We start from the raw sequence: 15,160 nt of genomic DNA, 5'->3' as shown, positions 1-15,160 counted from the left end.
GGCAGAGTGACAAAATTCAGGAATGGTTAAAACAGAACATTAACTTCTCCCATGCAGTTGCCTACACAGCTTGGAGAAAAAGTATAGGGCATCAGCAGATTAATCCTCCACTGGGACAAGAAGGAAAGAAAAATATGTTTCTGCAGCAACACAGCTATGCTCCAGCCTTTAAATAAGACTTGTAATAAATTCAGAATACATCCCACAAAGTTTTAAGAGCTTCAATGAAATATCAGTGTCCAGCCCAAAGTAAAATTTATGAAACTTCTTTCAAACCAGCTGCCAGAGCAGGACCTTCCATTCTGTTACTACTTAAAATCAGGTTTCTTCCTACCCCAGAATAATCATACACTTCTGAATTACATGGGCCCCAGCTTGTCACCTTCTTGTCCCACAGTCTGAAAGATGTGAGGTTACTCTTGAGGAGATCCAATAACCATAAAGGAGAACGATGAAGATTTAATAAAAAAGTAAACAAGAGAAAGAAATTTATATAAACACTGAATAAGTTCTGAATCTCAGGTGTCTTAAGGTGAAGCTGCAAGTTGCACTGTATTAGATGAAAATTTTCAGTAAATCCAAGGAAGCTCAAAATCTGTCAGTGGCATGAGTTGACCATGACCTTCAATCTTCCTAAATGTGACATGGGCCCAAATTCTGCAGTTTCCCAGCTCTGCCTCAGTTCTGCTTGGGTGACTCAGTTCTCCAACCTGATAAAGCCTTCTATTGCATCCTAAATGATGTGTATTTTATCAGGCAAACTGGGATTTTAAATGTGTGTGTAAGTTGAGAAGCACACAGTGGTAAATTGACAACCATTTTTCCACCTTCAGCAATACAACAGAGCAGATGGGGCAAAGAAATGGTGAATGTGGGGTTGGTTTTCCGAACTAGAGGTGAAAGACTTCCATTTTAGGGTCATCTTCTCAATGGCAGTAACTGGAATACTGTAAATATTAAACACATTTGGCAACCTGACCACCACTGGTCTTGACTGCAAAATGGTAACAGCAACACTCACTTCCCAAACTGTCCTACAAATATGGGGGAGGGGTCTGTGCGGAAAAGTATTTTACAAACACAGAGTACTATTTTTTACCTTCCTAGTCAAAGACATAGAACAGCTGCACACTAAAAAAAAAGAAAAAAAAAAAAAGGAAGAATTGGTTTAAGCTCAAATACACCAGCCAAGAAATGTCTCGCCAGGAAACCACCAAGGCATTTAGCCTGTTGCTGACAGCTCATCTGAAGCAGGGCAATATCCCAAGACTACACACCCTACTTTGCTTCAAAAAAAAAAAAAAAAAAAGAAAAAAAAAGTTTTGCAGTCTTAAGAACAAACTGGGGTGGGGTTTTTTTGTATTTTTTCCTTTGTGTAAGTGTATTTATTGACTTTTTAATCTTTTTTCTATAATACTCATCATTTTGTGCATCAACTGCACAAAACATCTTTTGGTGGTTGATGTTGTTGTTATTTCTACACCCTGTGGTTAAAAAAAAAAAAGTTTATGGGGTTAACTCCAAGTCTTCAGCAGGCCTAAGAGGCACCAGCAGAGCTCTGCAAACCCGCACGTGGTGTTTGCCCAGGAGAACGCGTTCGCTCGGACCCCGTGTGTTTGGGGCTTTTAAAGGTCATCCCGCGGCGTACAGCGCTGCCGAGGATGGAAAGCCCAGCGAGAGCCAAGCAAGGTCCCTGGCAGGGTGTCGGGCACCGCTCTCCAGGGCGGCCCCGGGCCAGGCCCGCGGGGAGTGTGCGGAGCGATTCCCACGCACGGCTCCCACCCTGGCACGGGCACCGGCGAGGCCCTGCCGGGCGAGGCGGGTCCCGGCCCGCCCTCGAGTGCCGTCCCGCCCTGTCCCCTGCGCCAGCCTCGCAGGCAGCAAATGCCGCGGCAGCCAAAGCCTCTCGCCCAGCGCCGCTCCCCCGCGCCGCGGCCCCGCCCCGTTGCGAAGGCAGCGGCGTGGCCGGTTGCTATGAGGCCGGGCAGGAGGCGCAGAACGGCGCGGCGGGGCCCGGCGCTGGCGGCGGTGTGGGTCCGGCGCTGACCCGGGCGCTGCATGGAGCTCGGCGGGAAGGCCGGCGGGGCGGAGCGGGGGCAGCTCCTCGCCGGGGGACCGCAGAACCGCGTGGGAGGGCGGCAGAGCGTCCCTGTGTATCCTTCCTCAGGCGGTCCCCGACCGCCGGGGCGGGCGTTCCTCGGGCCGGCCGAGCCCTGCGAAGGGGGGCCGGGGCCGCGGGGCTGCGTGGGGCCCGTGTGGGGCCCGTGTGGGGCGGGGGCCGGGCCGGGGCGGCGATGTCCCAGCCTCCGCCCTGCCCCGCGGTCAGGGACCGCCTCAGGGGTGTCTTCAAACTAAAACTTGTACTTTGCGGGTTTTAAACGGCCGTGGGAAAGTTGACTTCTCAAGCAACTTCGGAGTTTTCTTGTTTTCCCTTTTATAGGAGATTATGCCATTAGGAATAGTGTTTTCCATCCTAACTTGTGGGTTCTTGTTTTTTGAATTTTGGTAGTAAGAACTACTGACACAAACTCTTGAGATCCGCCTGCACAGTGCTACTTAAATAATTACTGGCGTGATGCAGGGCTGATCTGGCTCTTTGGAGAGCTTTTATTTAATGTTGTTGATCAATTTCAGTGTAAACAACTAATCCTTTATGGTGTGTGGCGGGGAGCTTTAGTATTTTCCCTGTCATACCTGCATCCTTATGTTACAGGTTTAGATAACTACACAAAATGAACATAAAAAAGGTGGGATTTTTCAGCTGGTGGCATCATGAAAGATAAGTGCAAAGCCTCTCCTAAAATCCTTTTAAAAATTAAAATGCAATTACATTTTTTTCTAGATGAGCATAAAGTTAGTTATGACTGTAACATACAGTTATGGGACCTACTCTATAGAAGGCCAATCATACAGGCTATTGTATCATTTAATGAGCAGTTCCATCCAGTTTCTATTGTCCTTAACACAGTCTTAGGGGTAGAGATTTAATGTTTCATTTTGAACAGGATTTACAAGAAGAACGTCGGGCATTGAAAAAGGATCAAAAAATGCATCGGAGCAAGGCAATGAAATATTTGATGGAGACAAACAGAAGAAGAAGGCAAGTAACTAGGGTTCCTTTAATGGAGGACTGTACAAAAAAGAGAAAGCCAAAGCAAAAAGAGTCAAAACCTTGAGACAGATCAATATATCTCTACTATTTTCATGTTCACTTTGATAAATAGCTCACTGCTTTGGCCTAGAGGAATCTAAGCTGAAAAGTTTCACCAATCCAGTTTCTTGCCATAGGACAAATAAAATAGAAATAGCAATATTCTGATTTACTTGCTTATTTTTGGAAACTCACTGTAGTCACATCTCATATAAACTAAAGGTAAGTAGCACTTTCATCCCGTGGTTCTGATCTGCATTTCTGGTGTTCTGGGTTTTATTAGCTTCCATGAAGGTATGAAAAATGCACTCAGCTGTACGGTGTGGGCCAGCAGAAGGCAATTGTTGCCTTCTGAAGTGTGTGTTTTTCTGTCTGCATGGCATAACAGCTGCACAGCCTCCCCTTCATGCTGAGGCTTTGTGCTCCCACTTCCCAGTAAACACAAAGCAACATTTTTCTTGTACAGGATTATACTTATAATAAACTTATTTTGTACTGACATTTTAAACAGAGCTTTACATAGTCTCTTCTGCATACATGAGAGTGCAAAGCCATGAAATGTTCTGTGGCAAATGGATTCAGTAAATTATGCACTGAAATGTCTCAGTGAAGTGCTGTGTGTAGTGTCATGGGCATAGAGGTTTTTTCCCTCACACATACAGAGAGCTCAGCTGTGTGTACTGCAGAGGCAGAAGGGTTCCTCCTTGCAAGCCCCCAGCCTCAGACCAGCTTCCTCTGACTCTTGTTAACTCATTAATGTTTGTGCCCCACAGTTCCCTTATCTGATGACTTCTGTTGTACAATGTTTACTTATTGCATATGTTCATAACTCGTAAGAGAGGTGGTATATATTGCTTATATTGCCATTTTAGCCTGACAGTATGTGCTATCAACTTATGTTTTGAAATAAAAAGAAAACTGGAAGAGAGATATAATCACCTGTGAATAATTAAAGACAGAGTGCGACCCACAACCTTTACAGATAATAGACTGAGTCCCAGTTGAAAAATTAAATACCCAATTTCTTTCTCTGGAACAGAACCACTGTAATGCTACACATCTCAGATGAACACTGTTTATTGTATTACTGGTCTTGAAATATTATACTCTAATGTAAAAGCAAGTACCAGACAGCCTGCATATTTTTGACAGACTGGTGTAGTTAAAGTAATACTCATGGATACATAAATATATTTCCATATGTATTTCATTGTAGCCTTAAGAACCACAGTATAAATCCAAGTTACTCAGGTAAACCACTTAAAAATTTAGGTATGCTATTCATAAAATGAAGACGTTTCAATTTGTGATAATTGAGAATGCCGTAATTATTAGCACAATAAGCAGTTCAAATAGAAGTCTGTGGTTTTCTCCTAATAACTGAGAAGAAGTGACTTGTTTAATGTTAGAAAGGTAGTAAGTGCATACAATGTTATAAGCTATAACATATATAAGTAAAAATTAAGCGTCACTGCATATGTTCAGGAAAGTCAATTGAAAATAAAGTTCCTTGAATCTAAATATTTTTTCCTGACAGTTATTCAGGTAGGAATTGATTGATCAACCCTCAGGTCATGTCTCAGGTCTATATGAACCAAGTTCCATTAGCTTTCTTACATGTGTTAAGGTGTTAGATATGATGGTGGTTTCTCAAGGGTAGCATGATGTTCTTAAGCTCCACATTCTCATCCAGCAGCACCCAAATTTCTCTCTGCCAAGGCTTACAGGCATGTATCAGGAGTTATTCTTGGCACTGCTAGTGTATAATTTCAAAAGAAAATTTGTATCTTCTTAATTTTTTATATGGAGAGTAGGAATGAGTACACTGTGGAGTGTGACAGTCCATTTTCTACCTCTAACCTTCACATAAAATGGTCAAGGTTGGAAGGGACCTCTTGATCTGGTTGAACACCTCCACTCAGGAAGGGCCACCTAGAGCTGGTTGCCCAGGAATCGCTTTTGAGCTTCTCCAAGAATGGAGACTCCACAGCCTCTCAGGGCAATCTGTGTCAGTGCTGTCATCCTTACCTGAAAAAAAAAAAAAGTGTTTCCTGATATTCCAAAGGAAACTTCTGTGTTTCAGTTTGGTCCTGTCAGTAGGCATCACTGAAGACAGCCTGGCTCTCTCCTCTTTGCACCTTCCTTCCAGGTATTTATAGACATTAAGAAGATTCCTTTGTGCCTTCTCTTCTCCAGGCTGAACAGTCCCAAATCTTTCAGCCTTCCTAGAGAGATTCTCCTGTCCCTTCATCATCTCTGTGGCCCTTCATTGAACTGTCTCCAGTCTGTCCATGTCTGTCTTGTACTGACGAGACCAGAGCTGTGCACAGTCCTTCAGCTGTGGCCTCACTAGTGCTGAGCAGAGGGGAAGGATCACTTTCCTCTACATGCTGGCTAGGCTTTGCCTAGTGCAGTTCAGGATACCACTGACCTTCTTGACAGCAAAGTTGGTCCTTTCTGTCAAGTAACAAGTGCTACATCATGAGAGGAAATGGCCTCAAATTGCATGAGGGGAGGTTTAGATTGGATACTAGGAAAATTTTCTTCATGAATATGATTGTCAAGCATTGGAAAAGGCTGCCCATTGGAGTGGTTGTATGTGGTATACTTCAAGATGTGGTTTAGTGGTGGACTCTGCCGTGCTGGGCTTGTTGTTGGAGTTGATGACCCTAGAGGTCTTTTCTAACCCAAATGATTCTGTGTTTCTATGTTTAATGAAGATGTTAAAGAGGATTTGGCCCAGTACTGACTGCTAGGGTTCACCACTATGTCCGGGCCTCCATGAGGACTTCGTGTCACTGATCAGTGCCCTTGGGGCCTGACCATTCAGAACATTTACATTCCACCTCACTCTCTGCTCATTCAGCCTGTACAGCAGCATCTCATTTATGATGATCATAGGGGAGACAGTAGCAGCAGCCTTAGTAAAGGCCAAATAGACAATATCTACAGCTCTCCTCTCATCTACAGGACTGTCATTTCTTTGCAGAATTTCATGAAGTTGATCAAGCCTAACCAAATTTTGTGTCAACCTTAAGTTTATAAATTTTCTACTAAAAAAAATAAAAGCAGTGAATTCCCTTTAGGATGAAGCACTAGTGAAGATACAGAAGAGTTTCTGCTCTGTCTTTAATCTTGTGTCATTTAGGTTCATTCTCTTCATGTTGTTTTGTGGAGGAAAACTTTTCTGTGGGTTTTAGTTTGTGGGTTTTTTCAGGGACCAACAGCAGGCCTCCTTTAAACAAAGTTGTACTAAAGTACTTTATAAGCTAATGAGAACTGCATATGCAAGGTTGTTGCAGATTGAGGTCTTCTGTTTTCAACCTTTTCTATATGTACTTGTAATAAAATTTTCCCTGACAGTCTACTGTTGATTTGTTGTCAATGCTTCTAAAATGCAGCACCTTCAACATTAAAAATACTCATCTTCTACAAGCTGTACACAGTTAATTGGTTTAGTAGTAAAAGACAAAAGCATAACTTGCTCAGAAAGAGCAAGGATAGCTTTGGAAATAAAAGTCTCAGTAACTTAAATCTCAGATCTTTTTCAATCCCCCTGATGTCATCTGTTTCTTTGCATCTCTTTTACTGACCAAGCTCCTTAGCTTTGTGTTAACAACAGTACTTCAACACAGCAAAAAACCACAGCCTACAGTTTTTACAAGTTGCCTGAGTATCAAGAAAGCAATTTCTTTATTGTCTCACTGATACATGAAGTTGCAATCTCAAAATCAGATTAAGAATCAAGTATTCTCTGGGGCAGTAGCTGGCAGATATTTTGTTTAAATAACAGTATTCTGGAAATAAGAGCTACTGACTAAGCACATACTTAATGCAAATGAATAGGATATCGTATTTTATGTTTCTATAACACACTGCTTTCTAAATACCAGCTGTCAGTTTTGCTGGGGACTATAGACTTCGTGCTGTTACTGCTCAGTGCAAAATGTGTTTCCCATTTTACTGTGATGTTACTGTCTGCGGGTAGCTGGTTCATTCTGAAAATGCAATTGTCTGTGTGCATTTTGAAATAAACCTTACAGTCAGTTATCTTGGTTTGTTTTGAAATACCTTGAAAAAGCTAATCTGTCTGTTGAAACTGGGGAAGGAAATCTATATCCGTTTCCAATCTATTCCCAATCTATTGTTCTTTCCATAATACTTTGTTTTCAACATATGCACAAGCTTTGTGCTCCACCTACTGGCTGATTAACATTGATTATTTCATAGAAGCTCTTTAAATCATTCACCAGTTTTGTTGATAGAAAATGAAAAGCAGAGTATGGCCCAAAATATGAGAACAATGTCAGCACTTGGTAAACAGAGAGGGCAGAGTTTTAAGAATTTTGTATTTCTTTCTGCATCAGAATGGAACTGTGAAAAGTAGTAGTTCACTGTAACCACTGTGATGTGGACTTGAAATGCAGTATTGCCATTTCTGATAATCGGCCACAGGATTGTGCTGAATTTGCAAGGCCTTGAAACAGATGCTTGCCAAACTTGCTCTCTGAACTTTTCTTGACCTGGCAGCAGCTTTGTTTTGCTTGGTTTAGCTATAACAGCAATTTCTCTAAAAGACCAGGTGTCTGTGGCTAATTTTGCCTTTGTTTATCTTTTTATTGTAGTTTTATACAGATAGCAGTAAGAAGCAGTTGTTCTATGGAGAGGATGAGACATTTATGACTCTAAAATAATGAAGCAGTATAGAGAAATGCAGGCCTGGTATGGTAGCAGAGGCTTTGAAAACTGGAGGTGCAGGATGTGGCATGGAGGAGTACAGGCAGGGAATGGTAAGATGGTACACAGGCTTGGCACTGGACGCCCCATGGCTATATTCACCAATAGTCAGCTAAAGAAGTGCAGAACTAGATCTGACAAACCTGGCTTTAGAGGTAATAAAGAGAAGAAAATAATTGTATGTAACATACATAGAAGGCACCATGTATGGAATATTTGGAGGTACTGTGGAGCTACAGATTGATGGTGATAGAGCAGAGGTGTAAAAGTGTATTAGCAAATATAAAAATTACTCCAAGTGGATCCTAAGGTGAGGGAGAAAGCATTTACATGAAAATCCTGTTGTTCCTGGTGAAGGAACTCCAGATGCTGCCAGTTCACCTTAACATTCCAGCACAACCAGAATGAAACGACAAACCTTGGGATGCAAAACAGCAATGCAAGAATGAGCATCAGGAAAGGGGATAGAAACTCAATGTGTGAATAACAGTTTAAACTGGTATATCACTATTACTGAGCCTTTTTCTGTATAGAAGTATTCTAACAGTATTATTATTTTTCATTAACAATTCTGGATTAATGAGAATTGGACTCTTTAAAATTTGAATTATGCTAAGAAAAAAACATGCTTGACTATATAAGGTGTGCTTGGGTGTTGCCTATGAACAAGACTTGGAATGTGACAACGGGTACCTAGTGCAGGCACCCCACCAGTGGATCTCTGGGGCATATTGCAGGACAGCCCTCTGTGAGCCCATACAGTATTATAGGGGTGAGTCCTTCTGAAGCTCTTGCAGCAATTGCAGGCTGTCTTTTTGTATTCAGCATATGATAATCAAAGAAGATGAAGAAATAGATTTAATATGTGTTCCTGGTCTTGGGAAGTGTCTTAGATTAAAATTGTTGATTTTTGGGCAATGTCCACAGATCTTTTTAAGGATATATGATTGCTTCCTGTTTGCCCATGAAGGGAATTTTGAATGTGACACTGTATTCTAGCCTTTTCTTCATCCTACTGTTGTCATTGACCATAACAATATCTCCCTAACTCAATTTTAAAATTACTGTGCACTGGTTTGCAACATGATGTGGCAATGGAAGAGTAATATATCAACACAGTATCTAAACATTCATTTCATAGCACTCCATACACACTGTATATATTCCTTTTTAGTTATCATTTTCATCCAATGCAGTAGTAAGCATTTAGTCCACCCACCTGGGAATGTAGCATCTATCACTTCACTGTGAAGAGAATTTAACAAAATTATCCAGGAAATAGTTGTACCATCTAGTCATACTGTTTTTAACATAAAAATGCCTTCCACATAATGTCTGTATATGTGAGACAGCTAAGTATTTTAAGTTTTGTATTCCAAATTCTCCATAAATATTTTGGCAGCCATTTCAAAAATTGCTGCACCACTGGGTTGTTTATAGTAGACAGAAAAATTAGGTTAAAAAAACACCATTCAGGAAATTCTTCTGCTAGCTATCCATCTTAAAGCCATACTCTTTTGCCAATGTTACATCTGTGATATTAACCTAAGCTGGTGACTTAAGGAGAATGCATGAACAAACATTTGCTTTAAATGTTTTTCTGTAAGATGTAAATGTGCTTTTTGTAAATTATTTATTTTACATAATGATCCTGGGTGTTACAATTTACATTCTGCAAGGTCAAGAAATTAATAAGGCTTCCCCAAATAACTTTAAGGTATTTTCTTATTTTGAAGTAAGATCCTTTTTTCTCCTTCTTGTCTTAATCCAAACCAAATATTGATAATGATGAACTGTGCTGAAAAAGACCTCTTGCATCAGCATTTGGACTGTCTCATTCCCTAGTATATGAAACAACAGTCCTTTTTTAATATTCATTATTAGGAATGTGGAAGAGTGTAGCTAAGCCATATTCAAAATAGTCTGAAAAAAAATACTCTGTCAGAATTGGCTTTTTTCTTTTTTGGAGTTATACGCTGGAATTACTTCAGGTATAAAATTGTAGAATTTCCCACATGTCTGAATTTAACAACTACAGTTCAACTAAAGGCCTTGATCAGCTTCTAGAGATATTAAAGGGCCTGATGAAGAATGTCTAAAGTACTTATGAGGATAAGCAAGTCTGTTTCCTCTCCTGTGAATTTCATTTAGTCAAGATAAAATTGCATATTTCTGTATTAGATTTTATGGTGATTAAAATTCAGGAATACTGAAAGTGGACCATGAACTCTAGTTCTACTTTTCAGTTCTAACTCTTTTGACAGCTATGTATATATGAATTTTCAAAATAGTGAAAGTTCTTTGTCTCTCTCTCTCTGCTACACTTTGGCTTCCAAGTGGATTAAAGTGAATATTCCTGTATAAGTGTGTACTTGGGAATTAGCTGGCAGTTTTTCTATTTTTTTACTATTGTGTAATTACAGCCTTTAAGCTTTCTAAAATAAAAAATACCTATTTCAAATAATTTTTGTGTTTGTTTTCACAGGAGATCAGTCATCACATGGAAGGGATACTAGAGAGGGATACTGATTATTTCAGTTTGAACTTTTTCCCTGAAAAGCAAAGGGAATAATAATTAAAATAGCTTGACTTAAGGAAGAGCTCTGTGAAGTAGCAGCATTGCTCCATTAAGCAAGAAGAGTTATGAAGTAACTGCTAGTGATTGGAGTTATGGGAAGGTATCTTATTGTGTAGAGAGAAACAAAGAACTTGGCTAAACTTTGCACTAATGCTGGCTAGAGAGGGACCCTACTTAGTGTACTAGTGACCTGTTAAATCACATTTCTAATACACAGATGGGAAGCTCCCAGCTGTAGTGATCTTTGCATGGCAGGCTTTGGAAGTTTCATGGGAAGACCATTACTTTTACAGTATTACTGTTTAAAAATAGAATGTTTCCAGGGATGGGTCATCTACAACCTCTCTGGGTTACCTGCTCCAGTGGTTCACCACCCTCACTGTAAAAAAAATTTCTTCCTTATACCTGTCTGAATCTACCCTCTTTTAGTTTAAAACCGTTAAATATGACTTGCCTACATAGGCACTGTGCCAATAAATATTCTGGGTATATTTCACTCAGGGAAATAATTTGTCAGTAAAAATTGATTATTCTGTCAGCAGGAGAAAAGATTCTACATAGCTTCATGAAGCTCATGCCTGCTGAAGGAGACTTTTGTGATGATGGTTGTTTTTGACTAGAGTCTGCTTTGCTTTCCAATCAGTGAGAGGACCCATTTAATGTGTTTTTAATAATAACAGATTCTGTCAAATATAGTTTTGTTTTACTGTTTTATCCCATTTTGTGCTGCTAAACTGATTGTCTTTCAGGAAGCTTCTTAACAACTACAACTTACTCATGCATATTTATAGATAAAAGCTGTACTTCCTTTGTGTTATTTTGAAATAACAACTTCTAAACTGTTTTTATTTCCCCAACAGCTTATGAAAAGCACACACAGAGCATTTGGAGTTAACCTTTCTACTGATCTGCTCACTATGATACACTTATGTGGTACTGTAAAAGCTGTTGTAAAAGTCACCTTGGTAACAAGAACTGGTCAAGTCTGCATGTTAATTCACATATAAAAAATAATCAAATCCCTGGCTGAGGCTAAGAAATTAAAATGTGTTGTGACTTCTCATCACCCACTGTCCTGTTTACCTTCCAACAAACTCTAAAAATCCAGCTGTGCTGAAGTTAATAGCATTTGATTTATGAACAAACAAGCTTTTGTATTAAAATGGCAAGTTGGTAAGCAAGTTACTAGTATTTCAGTAAATGTAATTCATAAACATAGGAATTATCTACTTTTGTTTCTTATATACAGAGCCTTTGAAGAAAGGCAGAAGGAAGAAGAAGCAAAAGAACAAAGATTTAGAGAACAAGTTCTGCAGCAGAGGAAAATTAAATTTCAGGAGGCAACTGCTAAGTTCCAACATGCTCATCAGTCCTTTTCTCAGCAGAAACAAACAGGTTTGTCAACTGTTATTCACAATACAAGTGTTTTTATATTCACAGAATCAGTGAATAGTTAAGGTTGGAAGGGACCTCTGGAGGCCATTAGTCTTTTTGTTAGTAAACAGAACAGTTAACTTCACTCAAAGTAATTGAATTCACAAAAGCAAAACAACTGACAAGAAGCTCAGATCTGATAGATAGGACAATTGGGTAGGGGAAATAAAAACAGATTTTTTTTTTCTAAAAACTGTATTTTGAGACATTTCACTGTATTCCAGTCACCATAAGTACATGACCTCCTTGAGGTATTGTGGCTTCCTGGGTTTTCCCCACTTTTTTGACTGCAGTGTGCTTATTGGTTGCAGTACTGTGTTTCCACAGCTGGGTGAGAGGTGTTACAAAGCCAGTTACTAGGATAGTGTAATGATCCCCTCTTTGAACCTTTGGATATAAAATATTCCAAAATGTGCATTTTGTTTGTGATTAAGTAAATGCAGTCCTAGCATATATTAATATGGTACATAACTTTCTTTTTCCTGAATTAGTCCACTTTCTAAGCTGTTCTCTTACTGGGAAGCAATGATCACTTCAACTCAGTTCCTGCTTTCTTGGAATCAGTGCAGATTGGCAGGAGTTTGTAGCAACATTGGCCAAGTCTGATTTCCCGTCAACTTTCCAGTGTTCAAATGCTTAAGATATGGTCTATTACTTAGGTATTCTTTAACAGATTTACTCTCCCAACTGCAGTTGTGCCAGCTGTGAGGTAATGTCTCTGACTTCAAGATCAAATGTCAGATTAAAATAACAAAATAGAACAGTACTGGTTTAAGGCTTCTTCATAGCTCTACTGACAGCCCAGACTGTGTAGCAATAGAAGGAATCACAGTTTTTTCTCTTGGTTTTCCTTTATAGAAATTCTGCCTCTGCTACTCTCTATCCTACTTCTACTCACTTGAAAGTGGCAACACATTGTGCCTGTCTGGACTTTTTCTTTCCCCACTGGTTCAATTATTAAGTTACAATTTGGCCTCTGTAAAATATCTGCAAGCCATAACTTTGGCTTAGTGCATGAGTGGAATAATCATGATGTAAAAACAAAGTTAGATTTTTTTAACCTTGTATTTTTTCAATAGTGCAGTTTAAAAGCAAATAGCAAAACTGTTGAATACATATGTGACTGTAACCCTTAAATAGACTGGGATTTTGTTTCAGAGGAACTCAAAGTGCTCTTGCATGTCTAATAATGCTAAACTACTGTGTTTATTGTAACTGTCTGGATTTAGGCTTCCAAACTTCAGCAACTTAACCAAACCATTTAGGGTAAAATATTCCAAATTTAAAAAACTCTTTCCCCATTGTGTGTTTTTAGCTCTGATGCCTCCAGTCCAGACTAAAGCAGCTTTTCAGTTAGAAGAAGCTCTTGAACAAATTAAAGGATCAGTTTTAACACCAGGACAGTGCTTGCAAAACATAAACAAAATCAACTTCAGGTAAGCAGTCCTGTTTATTCTGATGATGAAAGGAAGTAAATTTCTTACTGTATTCAATAAAGAGCAGACAATCACCTTTAAGAAATTGTAGGGCATTTCTCTAGTGGCAAAGAGAGCACTTCTGTGAACTTTTCCAGTGAAACATTGTGCAATTTCATTCAGTTGTTTGTGTCCAGTTGGTAAGACAGCAGAGGAGATGACACAAACCTTTTTCCCTCAGTCGAATTCTGGGAATAGTCAAGACTAACCCAATCTCCAGTCAGTTATGAGCCCAACTCAGATTGCCACGGTTATCAAATTATTTGCTGTTCTCAGAATCATTCTGTCTAGGTGATTTTTTATCCAGATTTTTCTCCTTTTGACATTCAAGGATACACTAGTTTATATGTTCACCCAAGGATCTTCTTTACAGCTATCATTCCTTTATATTTCTCATTCTTTATGTGAAGCAAGAGTGAACTGGTAAAAATTTGACCTGAAATTTCATTTTATATCACATAAAATTTTATTTGCATACTTTTTCTAAGATACCTTGACTTATAACAGAATGTTCCTTCATATATACTTTATTTATCTGCTGTATTTTCTACTAGTTCCTGATTATCTCTTTCCCAATCTCTCATTTCTTTAACATTTCAGCTCAGGGGGTTATTTTTGTTGTAGCTGCTTTTATTATTCCTTTCTGTATTTCAGTTATTTTCTGCATGATATAAATTGTACAGATGTTCAGAACAGAAATAAATTCTGCCTGAAAGGGGTCTCCCTACTGTTGGGCTTCAATGTGCTCTTCAGTGTGACATTGATACTCAACTTGTTTACATATCTCTGCTCTGATTAACACATTTTCAGGTGATAAACTGGTCAGTTGAGAAAATATTTTATAACTCATATGTCGTAGCCATCTTTTTGTGAAAATCCTTTCTTAGGATTTTTTTTCCCTTCTGAGAAGTGGAGGCCTCAGAAACAAAATGTAAACAATGGTTATCTGCTGCTGTGGAATGCAACAGGTGGATTTTTGATTGGCCCATCTTGGATGTTTATAATTAATGGCCAATCAAGGCCGAGCTATCTCAGACAGAGTCCGAGAGAGCTTTTTTTTGTTATTATTCTTTTCTACTCTATTCTTAGCTAGCCTTCTGAGATGAACCTTTTCCTTCTATTTCTTTTTAGTATAGTTATAATGTAGTATATATATCATAAAATAATAAATCAAGCCTTCTGAACATGGAGTCAACATTTTCATCTCTTCCCTCATCCAAGAACCCCTGTGACCACTGTCACGCTCATAGAGCTTAACACTCATGCTATTTTCTAGGCAACATTTATAGGAAGATTGCAGCAACAAAACCAAAGAAACAAACAAGAAATCTACCTGTTAAATCTAAGTTTCATTTATGCAAAAACGTAGATGTTTTTGAATCCTATCTCAGATTTGCTGATCATTTGTCTCATTTCACTCATAAACTTGATTAAGGACAGCATCTCACTGTCTTTCCTTATTTTTCAAGTTTTTTCAAGCTGCTTCTTGTGCAACACATTGCACAAACCACTTACCATTTCTTAGAGTGCTGTCATTCCATTTTTATCTGCATAATATAAAAGACTCATTATTCTTTAATAATGGTAGTGTGTTCTTTTTCTGGCTTTCATTTTCTTAACCTATTTTCCTAAAGAAATTATATTTATATGTTCATATTATTTTACAGTTTGTTTTCCCTTAGTAACCAATTTGAGAGAAAGCTAAGAATCTTGAGGTTAATTATATTTCTGCAAGTTTGAAATTAGAAATTTCTCAAGGAAAAAAAATTAAAATAAGTGACCCCA

The 15,160-nt window shown here is 39.0% G+C and overlaps 1 protein-coding gene across 5 annotated transcripts in view; it reads left to right on the top strand.

Annotated features, from left to right (window-relative positions):
* Nucleotides 1–1,957: 1,957 nt before the first annotated feature.
* The window catches only part of CEP126 (centrosomal protein 126), a 37,967-nt gene continuing 24,764 nt past the window's right edge, over nt 1,958–15,160 (top strand). For all 5 annotated transcript variants that reach the window (XM_077173961.1, XM_077173959.1, XM_077173957.1 and 2 more), the window contains exons 1-4: nt 1,958–2,153; nt 2,975–3,100; nt 11,716–11,861; nt 13,216–13,336. In XM_077173961.1, coding sequence (XP_077030076.1) covers nt 2,059–2,153; nt 2,975–3,100; nt 11,716–11,861; nt 13,216–13,336 — 488 coding nt within the window. In that variant the 5' untranslated portion in view covers nt 1,958–2,058. The remainder of the gene's footprint in view (nt 2,154–2,974; nt 3,101–11,715; nt 11,862–13,215; nt 13,337–15,160) is intronic.

Source organism: Agelaius phoeniceus, chromosome 2 (assembly GCF_051311805.1).
Source record: "Agelaius phoeniceus isolate bAgePho1 chromosome 2, bAgePho1.hap1, whole genome shotgun sequence".
NCBI classification, from domain to species: Eukaryota; Metazoa; Chordata; class Aves; order Passeriformes; family Icteridae; genus Agelaius; species Agelaius phoeniceus.
Note: the sequence above shows the minus strand (reverse complement) of the source record. Positions and strands in the feature narration are given on the sequence as shown.